At 44.3% G+C, this 17,178-nt stretch overlaps 1 protein-coding gene across 3 annotated transcripts in view; it reads right to left on the reverse strand.

The window, feature by feature from the left end:
* Positions 1–17,163, reverse strand: part of LOC103224299 (endosome/lysosome-associated apoptosis and autophagy regulator 1) — an 89,447-nt gene extending 72,284 nt beyond the window's left edge. For 2 of the 3 annotated variants that reach the window (XM_073008514.1, XM_073008515.1), the window contains exon 1: positions 16,939–17,163. In XM_073008514.1, the coding sequence (XP_072864615.1) occupies positions 16,939–17,085 (147 nt within the window). In that variant the 5' untranslated portion in view covers positions 17,086–17,163. The remainder of the gene's footprint in view (positions 1–16,938) is intronic. The other variant, XM_037998155.2, reaches the window with a different exon arrangement.
* Between the last annotated feature and the right edge of the window lie 15 nt (positions 17,164–17,178).

Genomic DNA, 17,178 nt, shown 5'->3' on the forward strand with positions numbered 1-17,178 from the left:
CCCTAGAGCCTTCAGAGGGCTTTGATTTTAGACTCCTGGCTTGTGGAACTGCAAGAAAATTAATTTCTGTTGCTTTAAACCACCCAGTTTGTGATACTTTGTTGAGGTAGCCCAAGGGTAACTAATATAACTAGTGCACGTCTTATTTCTCCTTTCTAATTTTCACAGTGGTCTTTCAAATTAAATAGGATTAGCTCCTTTGGTAAATGAGATGCTGAGATTCAGCAGTTTGCCTGAGTCTCACAGTGAGGGAAGCTCCAACTGGGGTATGAACCCCATCTCCAGAGGCTGCGCTCTGTCCACTACTCCTTCACAACTGGCCTCATTCTATCATGCTCTTGATCCCTCTCTGTAACTGCCTGCAACCACTCATTCCCTTAAAGGCTGTATGTTCCATCAAAACTGGTTTTTTTTGTTTTTTTTGGTTTTTTTGAGTCGGAGTCTCACTCTGTCACCCAGGCTGGAGTGCAGTGGTATGATCTCGGGTCACTGCAACCTCCACTTCCTGGATTCAAGCAATTCTCCTGCCTCAGCCTCCCAAGTAGCTAGGATTACAGGTGTGTGCCACCACGCCCAGCTAATTTTTGTATTTTTAGTAGAGACGGGGTTTCACCATGTTGGCCAGGCTTGTCTTGAACTCCTGACCTCAGGTGATCCACCCACCTCAGCCTCCCAAAGTGCTGGGATTACAGGTGTGAGCCACTGCACCCAGCCCAAAGTTGGTTTTATATCATGTAATTCTTCTATGTCTCTTTCAGCCCATTATGTTTAATAAATACTTAATTTCATTTAAAATGAAATTTTAAATTTCAGAGGATTAAAAATTAAAACTATAAGAGGAAAAATAACTATTTGGTAAAAACAAAAACATGACAATGACCCATGAGCCCTAGAGGCAATCTGTCACTGACGTCTTCAAACTGTAAAATACTCTGATGATACTTGTTCTCTGGAACAAGGTACCAAAATGGACAGTATTTGTCAATATTCCTAACAGGAATAAATAACAGAAAGGGTATTAGAAGGAGGAAATAAATGTCAGAGATAATGTGGTCATCAAGTGATCGGTTATGTTGCTTAACTCGTAGATGTGAAGCTTCTTGTGTTAAAGGCAAAGACATTTCCTTTCCCTGCATCAGACATTTGGATTCTAAAGCCCCTCCAGGGTTCGCATAATCCTTTCTCCTCAATGGAAGATAATGGGTATCTGTAAGATTTTAAAGGCATTTCAGTTAAAGAATGTCCACGATTTCTTCAAGACTCCTTTCTAGTGTCTAACAACCTTCAATGCGTTCTAACAACTCACAAAGTCTTAGGAAAGAATTTTGCACTTTCTTATTCTTAGTACAGTGACCACTGGAGATTAATCTTAAATTACTTTCTTAAATGCATCCCAGAATGAGCTACAGGTAGATGTTAAATGTTCGGGGCTCAGATTCTCAGTCTAACCTTTAAGAAACTGATGATTTCTCTTATTTAATAAGCTGGGAAATGGCACTCTATGGAGATAATATCCTTGGTCTTGGGCAACAGAAAATGAGAGAATTTGCAGAGCAGTACAGAGGGCCTGTTTAGATCCATTTGGGCTCTGGTCTCAAACCTAAAGGAGAAAATTCTGAAGCATGTAAAAGCTAGAAAGGGAGGCGACAAATTTTGGCTCAAAATATTCAACAACTGCTTAACAACTACCAATGTTTAAAAATTAATACTTTTTTACCCCAATGGCACAGTTTTCCTTTAGAAATAGTGAGCTCCTCATTACCAGAAAGGTTCAGGCTACCAAAAGATAAGTGCCCATCCAGGTATTGTAGACAAGGATGCCTTGGGACCGGAGGACCACTAAGATTCACCCCAACACCAGCAATATTATGAAGTGACAGTTTTATATCTAGGTGACACTCCCCAGAGTGGGTTACTAGCCACTCTATTTTCATGTAATTGGGATGGGAGGTCAAAGTAATTGATTCCAAGCACAAAATTAGGCAATTTCAGTTTTCCTTTATTGTTTTGCATCAGGTCAGGAAGGGGATGCTCCAATTAGCATGCAGGTTTATCAAAATTAGAGTCCAATTTTTTTGTTTGCTTTTCATTTTGTATTAGCAGTAAGGTTCAGACTTAGAAAACCACATTCTAGGCCTATGAAACTCAATTTATTTTATTTTTCATGCTGCAAAGTTTTGTGGATCTTTTAAGAGTGCCTTTAATAAGACCAGGTGCAGTGGCTGATGCCTGTAATCCCAGTACTTTGGGAAGCCAAGGCAGGTGGATAACTTAAGGTCAGGAGTTCGAGACCAGCCTGGCCAACATGGTGAAACCCTATCTTTACTAAAAATATAAAACTTAGCTGGGCATGGTGGCATGTGCCTGTAATCCCAGCTGCACGGGAGGCTAAGGCTGGAGGATCCCTTGAACCTAGGAAGCAGAGGTTACAGTGAGCTGAGATCACGCCATTGCACTTTAGCCTGGGTGACAGAACGAGACTCTTATCTCAAAGGAAAGACTTGAAAAAAAAAAAAAATCAGGCCAGGTGCAGTGACTCATGCCTGCAATCCCACCACTTTGGAAGGCCAAGGTGGGAGGATATGACCTGAGCCCAGGAGTTCGAGACCAGCCTGGGCAACATGGTGAGACCTAGTCTCTGAAAAAATTTAAAAATTAGCCGAGTGTGGTAACATGTGCCAGCTACTCAGGAGGCTAATGTGGGAGGATCACTTGAGCCTAGGAACTCGAGGCTGCCGTGAACAGTGATCATGCCACAGCACTCCAGCCTGGGTGAAGAGTAGGACCCTGTCTCAAAAAAATAAATAAATAAAAAGGTAACATCATATCAGGCTTCTCAGACTTGAAAGAATTTGAAGGCCGGGTGTGGTGGCTCACACCTGTAATCCCAGCACTTTGGAGGGCCAAGGCAGGTGGACCACAAGGTCAGGAGATCCAGACCATCCTGGTCAACATGCTGAAACCCCATCTCTACTAAATACAAAAAATTAGTCAGGCATGGTGGCGCGCACCTGTAGTCCCTTCTACTTGGAGGCTGAGGCAGGGGAATCTCTTGAACCTGGGAGGTGGAGGTTGCAGTGAGCCAAGATTGCGCCATGGCACCCCAGCCTGGTGACAGAACAAGACTCCAAAAAAAGAAAGAAAGAAAAAAGAATTTGAGTAGTGGAGGGCCTAGGAAGTATGAAAATATATTTTCGTATTTTCAGCAGTTGTCAAGCACTGACTATAATTATCTCTTGTGTTCTTTATCTGGTATGACATAGAAGGAGAGCTTAAGAAAGAAATGTGACAAACAGCCCAATTTTTATCACTCACCAGAGGGACAATACAGACTGAGGAAAAGATGAGTTTGACTTATTTTCAAAAAATTTGGCAGAATTCTCCACCCGGCCCATCTGCCCTGATCTGGACAAGCTGGCAGCTTGACAAAGCAGACAAACTCTTGAGCCTGGCCCTCCATGTCTCAGTGATTCCCTGGTGAAAATGAGCACTCTTGGCCTTTCTCACAGCCAAAGCTGTCCGAGCCTATCAGCTGACCACAGATGGAGAAGGCTATTGATGTCATTAAAAATCCATGCTACAGGCCAGGCACGGTGGCTGACACCTGTAATCCCAGCATTTTGGGAAGCCAATGCAGGCTGATCACTTGAGGTCAGGAGTTCGAGACCAGCCTGGGTAACATGAAAAAACTCCATCTCTACTAAAAATACAAAATTTAGGCATGGTGGGCATGGTGGCACGTGCCTGTAATCCCAGCTATTTGGGAGGCCAGGCAGGAGAATTGCTGGAAACCCAGGAGGCAAAGGTTGTAGTGAGCTGAGATCGTATCACTGCACTCCAGAATGGGCAACAGAGAGAGACTCCATCTCAAAAAAAAAAAGGGGCTTTTTTAGAATTATTTCTGAGTGATGAAAATTGGAGTAAATTTTTATTTTCTTTACTTGTACTTTCCTGTATTGCTTGTTTTGTTTTTTTAAGGATCATACCTGGGATTACAGTGGTGAGCCACTGCACCTGGCCTTGCACTTTTTTATTTTACAAGTGTAAGTTTATGTGGTTCAGCCACACTGGCTTTCTGTCCATCCTCTGAGCACCAGGCTGAGTTTGTCCCTCATATTTGCCTGCCAAACTCCTCCACACCCTTCAGATCCATGCTTAAACTCACTCCTCAGAAAGGCCTGCTCTCACTTTCCCCATCTAAGTCTCCTTGAAATAATCTCTCATCATATCCTTCACTTTTCTTGCAGAGCACTTAACGAAATGTATAACTACAAGTCGATTGGAATGGTTATTTGTGAGTATTGACTTGGCTTCCCAAGCCAAACGAGCTTCTTCCTGGGACCACCTAAGTTGGGAAATGTGAAGGGAAGAGAGGAGGCTGGTGTAGTGTGGGAGAAGGGTGGAACACTTTACTCCTGGTTGGGTGGAGGGGAAGCAGCTGAGAAGGGATTTGAAAGATTAAGAATGATGTATGGGGATTTTTATTCTGTTTCTGTGAATAAATTAAAACTTTTCCTCCTGGAAAAAAAAAGTCCTTAGTGAAGACTACATTGCTCATTAGCGTCATCTTGCCGTAGTGGTGGTGTTTTTTGCTTGGTATGTGTGTTTTTATGTATGAAGATGAATTCTTAACACCCTAGGAAGTGCTAAATTGTGTATCCAGATTGTGCAGGGTTAAAAACAGACTGTTTGGCCGGGCACGGTGGCTCATACCTGTAATCCCAGTACTTTGGGAGGCCGAGGCGGGCGGATCACAACGTCAAGAGATCGAGACCATCCTGGCCAACATGGTGATACCCTGTCTCTACTAAAAATACAACTGGGTGTGGTGGCGCATGCCTGTAATCCCAGCTACTCAGGAGGCTGAGGCAGGAGAATCGCTTGAACCCGGCAGGCGGAGGCTGTAGTGAGCCAAAATTGTGCCACTGCATTCCAGCCTGGCAATGGAACAAGACTCTGACTCAAAAAAAAAAAAACACAAAAAACAAACAAAAAAACAGACTGCTTGGCCAGGCATGGTGGTTCACATTTGTAATCCCAGCACTTTGAGAGGCCAAGGGGGTGAGGGTGGATCACCTGAGGTCAGGAGTTTGAGACCAGCCTGGCCAACATATACAGAAATTCCATCTCTACTAAAAATATACAAAAATTACCAGCGGGGCACGGTAGCTCACGCCTGTACTCCCAGCACTTTGGGAGGCCGACGTAGGTGGATCATTTGAGGTCAGGAGTTCGAGACCAGCCTGGCCAACATGGTATTACGCCATCTCTACTAAAAATACAAAAATTAGCCAGGCGTGTTGGTGGGCACCTGTAATCCCAGCTGCTTGGGAGGCTGAGGCAGGAAAATCACTTGAACCCGGGAGGTGGAGGTTGCAGTGAGCAGAGATCGCACCATTGCACACTCCAGCCTGGGTGACAGAGCAAGATTCTGTCTCTCTCAAAAAAAAAAAAAAAAAAAAAGGAGACCACACACCACACACAAGGAAGCAAAAGTGGGAGGGTGAGGAGCCAGAAAATCTCCCTCAATTGAAGTAATAACCCCTAGAAATGCTCTGAGGTCACATGGGAGCTCCAGTAGGGTCCTTTTGAAAACTGGTGGGATTCCTCAGTTATGGACCAAGAATAAAGTATGTGTGTGTATTGCCTATTAATTTATAAAAGTTTTAAAGGATTGATAGCATTGCCAAGGATGTGAGAAAAGGTGAGGGTGTGCAAGGTTAATGAGAAGTAAAAATTGATGCAATTTCTCCAAAAGATAAATTGAGTAATAGGGAACAATATGAAATATATATGCCCTTGGTCAAATAATCCTCATTTCTAAGAACATAATTTAAGGAGTTAACTGAATGATAGTTGAGCAAATGTTTACAACTATATGTGCAAAAGTGTTCACTTCAGTATTGTTTGTACTAATAGAAATTGGTTGGTTATCTGAATTGGTTAGTTATATAAACTATATTACATACAGCCTACAGAACTCTATGCAGCCTTAAAAATAATAAAGTAGCCAGGTGTGGTGGCACAAGCCTGCAGTCCCAGCTACTTGAGCCTCAGGCAGGAGGATAACTTGAGCCCAAGAGTTCAAGGTTATATTGCACCATGATGACACCTGTAATAGTCGCTGTTCTCCAGCCTGGGCAACGTAGTGAGACTCTATCTCTTAAAGAGAAAAATGATGATGTAGACCTATATTTATTAACATGTAGCAATGCCCCCTGCAATATTATTGTATGAAAAAAACAGGTTATGAAACAGCATGTATGGAATAATCACACTTACAGACAATTATATATTTATGACTGGACATAGTGGCTCACACCTGTAATCCCAGCACTTTGGGAGGCTGAGGGGGTAGATCACCTGAGGTCAGGAATTCGAGACTAGCCTGGGCAACATGGTGAAACCCTGTCTCTACTAAAAATACGAAAATTAGCTGGGCATGGTGGCCCATGCCTGTAGTCCCAGCTACTTGGGAGACTGAGGGAGGAGAATCGCTTGACCCAGGAGGTGGAGGTTGCAGTGGGCCAAGATTGTGCCATTGCACTCCAGCCTGGGCGACAAGAGAAAAACTCTGTCTCAAAAAAAATTATATATTTATATCCATACATATAGAAGTCTAGAAAGTCTATCAGTATGGAGAGAAAGCTGGCAAGATATAATGAAATGTTTACAATGAGTTTAACCAATTATGAAATTCTGGGTAAGTTTCGTGGTCTTTTTGGCATTCTGTATTTCTTGAATTATTAGAATAAGAGAGTATAATTGTTGCAAAACAATAAGATTATTTTAAAATAGTATTCAATAAGCCAAAAGGGAATAGAGAAATTTAAAGTTCATCTCATTCAAATCAACTCTTTGTATGCTTTTCCTTGAGTATGCAATTTGACTACTGTGCTGTAGTTTTCTTGCTGCATTCCTAAAGCAGTGATCTATACCAACAGATATGGTGATGAAAAATGTTCATATGTCATCTTTATAGAAAGATGCTGAAAGTATATAAAAGATCTTGTGGCATACTGTAAAGTAGGTGTCTTTGTAATAATCTCTCATATCCTTTATTTTTCTTTCCTAGTACTTAACCAAATTTATAACTATAGGTCCATTGGAGTGGTTGGTTATTTGTATCAACTCTGTTTTTCCTAGTGGTACGCTTCAAAAATGGCAACAAATTCTTCCCATCCCCATATGTATGCCCCTACATAATGACTTTACAGGGGCTCCCATAGAGAAGTGAAGTCTAGTTCATGGCCTGACCATGTGACTTGCTTTGGCCAATAGCACATTAGCAATGATGACATGGACAGAGGTTTGAGAAGAGCTTGCACGTTGGGGCTTGCTTTGCTACTGCACTTGGAATTCTGAGACCTCCTATAAATGAGTGTAAACTAGCCTGCTGGAGGATAAGAGGCCATCTAGAAGAGAACCTGGGTACCTCACTCAACAGCCTGTCAATGTCAGACCTCTGGGTGAAGCATTTTAGGTAATCTAGCTTGCAGTCAATCTACCAGCTGACCACAGTCACACAAGGGAGCCCATAGATCAGCCATGCTGCTCTAGACCAAACTACAGGACTGTGGGCTGAACAAGGGGTCCTGTTTAAGACAATAAGCCTCAGGGTGGATTGTTATATAGCAAAAACTAACTAATACAGATCCCCCTACCTTTTTTGTGAGACAGGGTCTTGCTCTGGTGCCCCTGAAACCTCAACCTTCTGGGTTCAAACGGTCCTCCTACCTTAGCCTCCCAAGTAGCTGGGACCACAGGGACACACCACCACGCCCAGCTAATTTTTGTATTTTTAGTAGAGATGAGGTTTCACCATGTTGCCCAGGCTGGTCTCAAATCCCTGAGCTCAAGTGATCCACCCGCCTTGGCCTCCCAAAGTGCTGGGATTACAGGTGTCAGCCACTGCACCCAGTCCCTTATGTTTTTTTAGAGAAAGAGAGTCTCACTGTGTTGCCCACGCTGGAGTATAGTGGCTTGATCACAGCTCACTGTAATCTTTAACTCACAGGTTCAAGTGAACCTCCCACCTCAGTCTCCCTAGTGTCTGGGACTACAGGCATGGGCCTCCACACATAGCTAATTTTTAAAACTGCTTTGTAAAGATGGGGTCTTGCTACGTTGCCCAGGCTTGTCTTGAACTCCTGGGCTCAAGTAATCTGCTGGCCTCGGCCTCCCAAAGTGCTGGGATTACAGGGATGAGCCACTGCATTCTGCCTTTTTTTTTTTTTTTTTTTTTTTAAATGGAAAGGTTATCTGAAGCTGGGCACAGTGGCTCACGCCTGTAATCCCAGAACTTTGAGAGGCCAAGGCAGGGTGATCACTTGAGGTTGCGAGTTCAACACCAGCCTGGCCAACATGGCAGGGTGTGGTGGTGCATGCCTGTAATCCCAGCTACTCAGGAGGTTGAGGCATGGGAATTGCTTGAATCCGACAGGCAGAGGCTGCAGTGAGCTGAGATTGCACCGCTGTACTCTGGCCTGAGTGACAGAGCAAGACTCTGTCTCAAAAAAAGGAAAAAAAAAAAAAAAAAGCCAGCTGCAGTGGCTCACGCCTGTAATCCCAGCACTTTGGGAGCCCAAGGCGGGCGGATCACAACGTCAGGAGTTTGAGACCAGCCTAGCCAATATGGTGTAATCCCATCTCTACTAAAAATACAAAAATGAACCAGGCATGGTGGCAGGTGCCTGTATTCCCAGCTACTCAGGAGGCTGAGGCAGGAGAATCACTTAAACTCGGGAAGCAGAGGTTGCAGTGAGCTGAGATCGTGCCACTGCACTCCAGCCTAGGCAACAGAGGCGACTCTGTCTCAAAAAAGAAAAAAAAAAAAGTAATACAGAGGCAAAGAAGACCTCCATTATTGGGCCATTGGAGTATGAAAGATCCATATTTGCAGAAATTGTCTAAATTTCACAGGGCTAGATAGTTCTTGGTAATGTTCTTTTCTCAGAGTTTAGTCTCTCCAGTGTCTAACGCAGGATTAACCCCCTCTTTTCAGGATTCATCCTGAATGAAAAGGGAAACTCTAAAGTCTGACTGAGGCAGGAGAATCCTTCAAGGCCAGGAGTTCAAGGCTGTTATTTCCATATTCCCTTTTGGCCTATTGAATACTATTTTTAAATAACCTTATTGCTTTTATAACAATGATACTTTCTTATTGTAATAATTCAAAAGCTAGGCACAGTGGCTCACGCACTTTGGGAGGCTGAGGTGGGTGGATCACCTGAGGTCAAGAGTTCGAGACCAGCATAGCCAACATGGTGAAACACCATCTCTACTAAAAATACAAAAATTAGCTGGGAGTGATGGCAGGCGCCTGTAATCCCAGCTACTTGGGAGGCTGAGGCAGGAGAATCCCTTGAACCTGGGAGGCGGAGGTTGCAGTGAGCCGAGATCGCACCACTGGACTCCAGCCTGGGCAACAAGAATGAAACTCCATTTCAAAAAAAATTTGAAAAAAATTCAAGAAATACAGAATGCAAAAAGGGACACAAAAAGTACCAAAAACTTCAAAATTTTGTAAACTATACCAAATCTGGATACGAAGAGTTATTTTTGCCCACAGTGCACTTCCCTGAAAGACATCACAATAGCTAAGGCTCCTCTCAGATAGAGTAGAGAGCAGTAGATATCTCCTATTGAGTGACATTTCTGTTTACCCTAAGATGGTACCTACCTTGAGACCTTAAGATACTACTAATTTCCAGAAGCCTAGCCCTAGAACTTGCTTTCACCCAGACTCTATTTAGTGAGTGATCTGAGTAAGAATTCATCTGTCCAGTTTCCAAAATGGAAGAAAACTCATCCAACCTGAGACACATCAGATTACAGAACTGAAAACTGAAGAAAGCTATAAAAGTCGAGGTAAACAGGACCCCCAAGAGCTCTGAAGAAATGGCATTACTTGTGAAGGGAGAGTGGCCCCACAGTTAAGCCCTGACTTAGTATGTCTGGGGCTAAAGTGACAGACTAGTCGGTTTGGTCTACTATAACAAAATACCATAGACTAGGTAATTTATAAACAATGGATATTGATGGCTCACAGCTCTGGAGGCTGGGAAGTCCAAGATCGAGGCACCAGCAGATTGGGTATCTGGTGAGGGCCCATTCCTCAGAGATGGTGCTGTCTATGTGTCCTCACATAGTGGAGGGGGCAAAAAAGTTACCTCGGGCCTCTTGTATTTATTTTTATTTTATTTTAAGACAGAGTCTTGCTCTGTCATGCAGGCTGGAGTACAGTGGCACGATCTTGGCTTACTGCAACCTCCGCCTCCAGGGTTCAAGCAATTCTCGTGTCTCAGTCTCCCAAGTAGTTTCGATTACAGGCATGCACCACCACACCAGCTAGGTTTTGTATTTTTTGTAGAGACAGGGTTTTGACATGTTGGCCAGGCTGGTCTTGAACTCCTGGCCTCAAGTGATCAGCCTGCCTCAGCCTCCCAAAATGCTGGGATTACAGGTATGAGTCACAGTGCCCAGCCCTTCATGCCTCTTTTATAAGTGCACTAATCCCATAGGATATAATCACCTCCCAAAGGCCCCACCTCTTAATACCATTACATTGAGGATTAGGTATCAACATATGAATTTTGGGGGGGACACAAACATCAGACCATAGTAGTGACTAAGGTCCTTAATAGAATCCCAATCTCTGGAGTCACTGAAGAAAAAATTCTGATTAATTCCCTCACTTCAGAAAACAATTTGGCATTCCCTGTGAAGATGAATCTGTACACACCCCACAACCCAGCACCCCACTTCTAGGTTTATACCTTCAAGAAATGTGTGCCTGCACACCAGAAGACAGGTTCAACAATGTCCTGTTTGAAATAGCACTGTTTGAAATAGCACTGTTTGAAATAGCAAAACAATGGAAACCCAAATGTCTATTAACAGAAGAACTAATTTTTAAATTGTGGAATATTCACCAAAGGAGTATTTTATAACATTGAAAATGCAGAAAATAGAGTAACATACAATAATGTAGATGAGTTTAGAAACTTAGTGTTGAGTTAGAAAAGCAAATGTTATAACTCTATATACAATGCAATATATTTTTATAAAGGTCAAAAATAAACAGATCTAAATAAGATTGTTTAGGGAGACATACATGTGGGAAAAAAAAAAAAAAGGCTGAGGGTGGTGGCTCATACTTGTAATTCCAGCAATTTGGGAGGCCAAGGCAGGCAGATCACTAGATCTCATGAGTTTGAGACCAGCCTGGGCAAATGGAGAAACCCTGTCTCTCCAAAACTACAAAATTAGCCAGGCATGGTGGTGCACACCTGTAATCCCAGCTAAGGTGGGAGGATGGCTTGAGCCTGGGACGGGGAGGTTGCAGTGAGCTGAGATGGCACCACTGCATTCCAGCCTTCACAGTAGAGCCAGATCTTGTCTCAAAAAAAAAAAAAAAAAAAATTAGACCAGGCATGGTGGCTCACTCCTATAATCCCAGCACTTTTGGAGGCCGAGGTGGGTGGATCGCCTGAGGTCAGGAGTTGGAGACCAGCCTGGCCAACATGGTGAAACCTTGTCTTTAATAAAAATACAAAATCATCTGGGCATGGTGACTGGCGCCTGTAATCCCAGCTACTCGGGAGGCTGAGGCAGGAGAATTGCTTGAACCTGGTAGCCAGAGGTTGCAGTGAGCAGAGATCACACCATTGCACTTCAGCCTGGGCAACAGAGCAAGACTCCGTCAAAAAAAAAAAAAAAAGAAGAAGAAAGAAGAAGAAGAAGAAGGAGAAGGAGAAGGAAAAGAAGAAGAAGAAGGAGGAGGAGGAGGAGGAGGAGGAGGAAGGAGGAAGAAGGAAGAAGGAAGAGAGAAGAAAAAGAAGAACCAAATACAGGAGGAAATAGAAAAGCCTAGACACTGTGCTCATGAAGTGAAATAGCATGCCAAAGGCTCAGGACTTTCTCCCCTGACTACAGGGGCTGATCCCAGGGACATCAGAACTAAACAGGGAACACTCTGCTCCCTAAAGCTGTTCTTTCTGCATTTTGGATAGTAACTCTTACCATTCTCCCACTCTAATATCCTGACAAAAATCCTTGACCTGCCCATCACCATCACCCTACATCATCAATCAGTTGCCAAATCCTCTAACCTCTACCGTCAGCATGTTTTTCACACGGATGCCTTTCCATGTATTCCACTGACCCCATTCCAGTGCAGTCCCTTTATTAACCTCCTCTTTGACTTCAGTAATATCTTCGGCATTGGTCTCCCTGCCTCATCTCTCCGCTGTCACCTGTTGGTCCACCTCAACCATGCTTACTTTATAATCATGCTAATCCACTCCGCTTAGGCTGCTATCTCTGCCAGAAATCCTTCAGGGATTCTCCACTTAGTTTAGAATTTTTCAACCTTATCAACTTTGTAGCTCACACTATTGCACATTTCAGCCAGCTGGTCTGCTTGCAAGTCCCAGGATCATTTGCATTTTCCACATGTGGACCTTTCGTCAGGCTCCTCCCTCTATCTAGAAAACACCCTTCCTCCATCTCTGCCCACTGAAATGCTACTGATTATCACAGAAGCAAGTCAAGTGCCAATGGTTTAAATTAGTTTTCTTTCTATCTTTTTTTTTTTGAGATGGAGTTTCATTCTTGTTGCCCAGACTGGAGTGCAATGGCGCAATCTCAGTTCATTGCAACCTCCGCCTCCCAGGCTCAAGCTATTCTCCTGCCTCAGTCTCCCAAGTAACTGGGATTACAGGCATGCATCACCATGCCAGGCTATTTTTTTTTTTTTTTTGAGACGGAGTCTTGCTCTGTTGCCCAGGCTGGAGTGCAGTGGCGTGCACATTGCAAGCTCTGCCTCCCGGATTCTTGCCATTCTCCTGCCTCAGCCTCCCAAGTAGCTGGGACTACAGGTGCCCGCCACCATGCCTAGCTAATTTTTTGTATTTCTAGTAGAGATAGGGTTTCACTGTGTTAGCCAGGATGGTCTCGATCTCCTGACCTCGTGATCTGCCCACCTCAGCCTCCCAAAGTGCTGGGATTACAGGTGTGAGCCACCGCGCCCAGCCTAATTTTGTATTTTTAGTAGAGACAGGGTTTAAATGTTGGCCAGGCTGGTTTCAAACTCCCAACCTCAGGTGATCCACGCGCCTCGGCCTCCCAAAGTGCTGGGATTACAGGCGTGAGCCACTGTGCCCTGCCCTGAATTAGTTTTATTCTCTCTTTTCCTATCAACCTCTATATTGCCACTCCTGCATTGTTTACCACATGTTAATCTTACGTCATCATTTATATGTCATTATCTGTGTACTTAAATGTTCTTCCTACCAACATTTATTAAGCACCTATGATATACCAAAGAAGTATGCACTAGGCACTTCACGTGTTATTTTATTTAATTTAATTCCTACAACAGCCCTGTGAGATAGGTATTATCATCTCCCATTTCACGGATCAGGAATTCGATGCTAACAGAAGTTGATTAACTTCTCAAAGTAGCATCCTTACTAAATGGCATCACTCATTCAACAAATTTTATTCCAATCCATGTCTGCTAGATTCCTAACCCATGGGCTTTTCAATATAGAGTGGGGAACCCCTTTGAGGGCAATTAGCCCTGGAGCCTCAGGACAAGGCAGAGAGTGTTAAAGGCAGCTTTCTGCTCCTCTTTCATTCGATTTGCTTCACTGCGCCATGGGAAACACTCCTTTGGCTCGCAGTCAGCACTCAGCCTGGGCTAAAGAAATGATTTGTGAAAACAAATATCATACAGGATGTTTAGTTCCATGTGTGGCCCTGATTATTATAAAACTGTGAGAGGAATGCCAAGCCCCAGCACATGTCCAGCAGTCTAGAACTTCCAGTTCTCTGCCGCCTCAGTTTAGGCCTCAAGCTAAACCTCTCTGTTTCCTGATTACATCCAGAGAGATGCCTCAGCTTTCATGAACAAGGCTGGAACGATATTGTTGTCATTAGGGTCAGCCCTGGCCTGATAAGAGTCCCTGCCATCAACACCCAACATCAGCTCACAAGAAATTCGTATGAAGATCAAGAACAGAGAAGAGTGGCCGGGCGCAGTGACTCACGCCTGTAGTCCCAGCACTTTGGGAGGCCGAGGTGGGCAGATCACCTGAAGTCAGGAGTTCAAGACCAGCCTGGCCAACATGGTGAACCCCATCTCTACTAACAACACAAAAATTAGTTGGGTGTATTGGCACACACCTGTAATCCCAGCTACTTGGGAGGCTGAGGCAGGAGAATTGCTTGAGCCTGGGAGATGGAAGTTGCAGTGAGCCGAGATCATGCCACTGCACTCCAGCCTGGCCTGGCTGGCAGAGTGAGACTCTGTCTCAAAAAATAAAAATTAAAAAAAGGAACAGAGAAATGCTGGTCTACCTTGAATTGGTTTTTCACCGTGTGGGGTTGGAAGCCCCCAAACTTGTTTGATCAGTTCATATTGCCAAATGAATACTATAATAATGGGCTTATTCTCTCCCTGATTGTTTTGGAGTTGAGGGTGTTCAATGGCCACTGTTTGCTCAAGGAGAATGTAAACAGGACTTGCTGACGCCTGCGGTCAATAGGCATGCCTCCTAAGCCATTTCCAATCTGGCATGAGTGTGGATATAATGGGAAAGAAGCTGAACAGGGAAGGAGGGCAGGTAACTCTATTTTGTGTTTCCAATGTGTTTTCTATTTTAATACTCAAAGCAATCCTTTCTGAGGTAGGTGTTATTTTGATATCCATTCTACAAATCCAAAAACCATGTGGTAAGTAACAGGACTAAAACCCTGATAGGTTGAGCTCCATAGCTTTCCACTACCCTAAGCTTACTCTTTGCGTTAAGACCTTTTGCTTAGGCAAATACTGGTTATTCAAACAAGACCAAAGGCAAAATTTGTACACAAGTTCAAGTTCTCAAGTATCAATATTCTTCTCTTCCTCCAAATCAAGATAATAGAAGTGCTTAATTTCTGAAATGTCTCATATTTTCCGTTGTTGACAAAGATCTCAACAAGAATTGGTAGTTAAACTGTATGATTCTTCCCTTCCACTCAGGAGACTCCCTTGTTTGATTCTTAGGCAAGCGGGCTTTCTTCGTCTCATTATTTTGATTGGTTAGACCACAGGCCATCAAGGCCAGTGAGCCAGAGTCACTGATAAGATCATCCTGTTCTCTGCGATCTCTAAAACAGGTCATTATGTGGCTGGGTGGAAATGTAGATGGCCCAGGGCAGGTTGTCATTGAAGCTAATAAAGGTTATCAAAAGTCCCACTCACTGGGGTCACTTATATTCATGAATCTTCAAAATCAAGTATCTTTATTTACACAAAAATCCTTCCCCCCACACCTGACTTCTTTATGACCTGCTATACTGTAGACTCAGAACATCTTTATAAGAATATATCTCCGGCCGGGCGCGGTGGCTCAAGCCTGTAATCCTAGCACTTTGGGAGGCCGAGACGGGCGGATCACGAGGTCAGGAGATCGAGACCATCCTGGCTAACATGGTGAAACCCCGTCTCTACTAAAAAATACAAAAAACTAGCCGGGCGCGGTGGCGGGCGCCTGTAGTCCCAGCTACTCGGGAGGCTGAGGCAGGAGAATGGCGGGAACCCGGGAGGCGGAGCTTGCAGTGGGCTGAGATCGGCCACTGCACTCCAGCCTGGGCGACAGAGCGAGACTCCGTCTCAAAAAAAAAAAAAAAAAAAAAAAAAGAATATATCTCCATAAGGGATGGAGTTGTTCTTGGCAATCAGTTCACACTAGCAATTTATAAAAAATATTCCGGACTGGGTGCAGTGACTCATTCTTATAATCCCAGCACTTTGGGAGGCTGAGGTGGGAGGATCGCTTGAGCCCAGGAGTTAGAGACTGACCGGGGCAGTATATTGAAACCTCATTTCTATTTTAAAACATATATATTTTAAAGTTATATATATATACACTAACCTCTCAAAACCTTAGTCCTTCACATTCTACAGAAATAACAGAACTTTCATTTTGCCTTCCCCAACGTAGTTCTTGTAAATATCTTATTGTTGCCTCTGCCATATGGTTTCTAAAAAAGTTGCTCGGAGCACAACCAAATATCGTTATTTCAATAATACAGAAACGACTTAGTTTTGTTGCTCCTAGTGCCCTTTTGCGTTCCTCCAAGACGACTTTTCAAAAGATATTTTTGGTTATAAGACATTGACTACCTATTGTCTGAATTCTGCTTCCAACATTTTGGAAATACCTTGAAAAAGACTTTGACATATGTTAGCAGAAGTCAGAGAGGAGACCAGAGGTTGGCAGAACACAAGATATTGAAGAACTCAAATTCTGCAGAAAGGTGAGTCGTGTGCTGTCAGGTACACTAAACAGTACGCTGCGGGGAGGCCAAGCTATAAGGAGGAGCCACATTTAACAGTCTTCACTAACCGATGTTTAATAAACAAGGAGCTAGAGAGCTGGGATCCTATCATCCCTCTCGCACATCTCCCACCTTCACACTCCGTTTTGTGTAGCCATGATAAAATCACTTCGCCCCGGTACTTTTTTTCTGGCCTCCCTAACTCCTTTGCTCTCCCGCTACTCTCCTTTCCTCTTCCTATTTCGCTTCTCTGTGCATAATCTTTTGTTGTCAACCACTTTTAAGGTGAATTCATCCCAGCTGGAAAACAACTCGTCTTCCTCCCTCATTTTGAGTTCAGGTACCCAGGTAGCTCCCCTTCTTGGGGCTGGGACCTTTCTCGCTGAGCTCAGCATCCCAAGCCGTGAGGTTGATCTATCCGCGAGTCCTCCAATGTGCTGGCCTCCTCATGACGCCAGACTGGCTCCTCTTCCCTCCCCCCACGCCTCATCCCCAAAGAAATCTAAACTCCTTGGCGTCTGAAACTCTCTGAGCCTGGGTCCCCAAGGTCTCCGCCTGGATCCAAGACTTTTGTGACCAAAGCGGGGTCGGGTAGGGGGGCGGCAGTACCTCTTTGCAAGCGTGAAGCTCCGGTCCCGTTCCCTGGGTCACCTGGAAGACGGTCCCAGCCCAGAGCAGCAGCCGCAACAGCCGGGGTGTGCGCCTCTCAGTTGTTCCCCTGCCTCTGGCGGAGAGACGGTGGCCAGGCTCAGCCATAGCGTTGTCCTGAGTGAGCGGCAGTAGCGGCTCAGGTGCTGCGGCTGCTGCTTCTGCTGGCAGAAGGCGGAAAAAAAAGGGGAGGGAGGTACA

The sequence above is a fragment of the Chlorocebus sabaeus genome, chromosome 20 (assembly GCF_047675955.1).
Source record: "Chlorocebus sabaeus isolate Y175 chromosome 20, mChlSab1.0.hap1, whole genome shotgun sequence".
Lineage (NCBI taxonomy): Eukaryota > Metazoa > Chordata > Mammalia > Primates > Cercopithecidae > Chlorocebus > Chlorocebus sabaeus.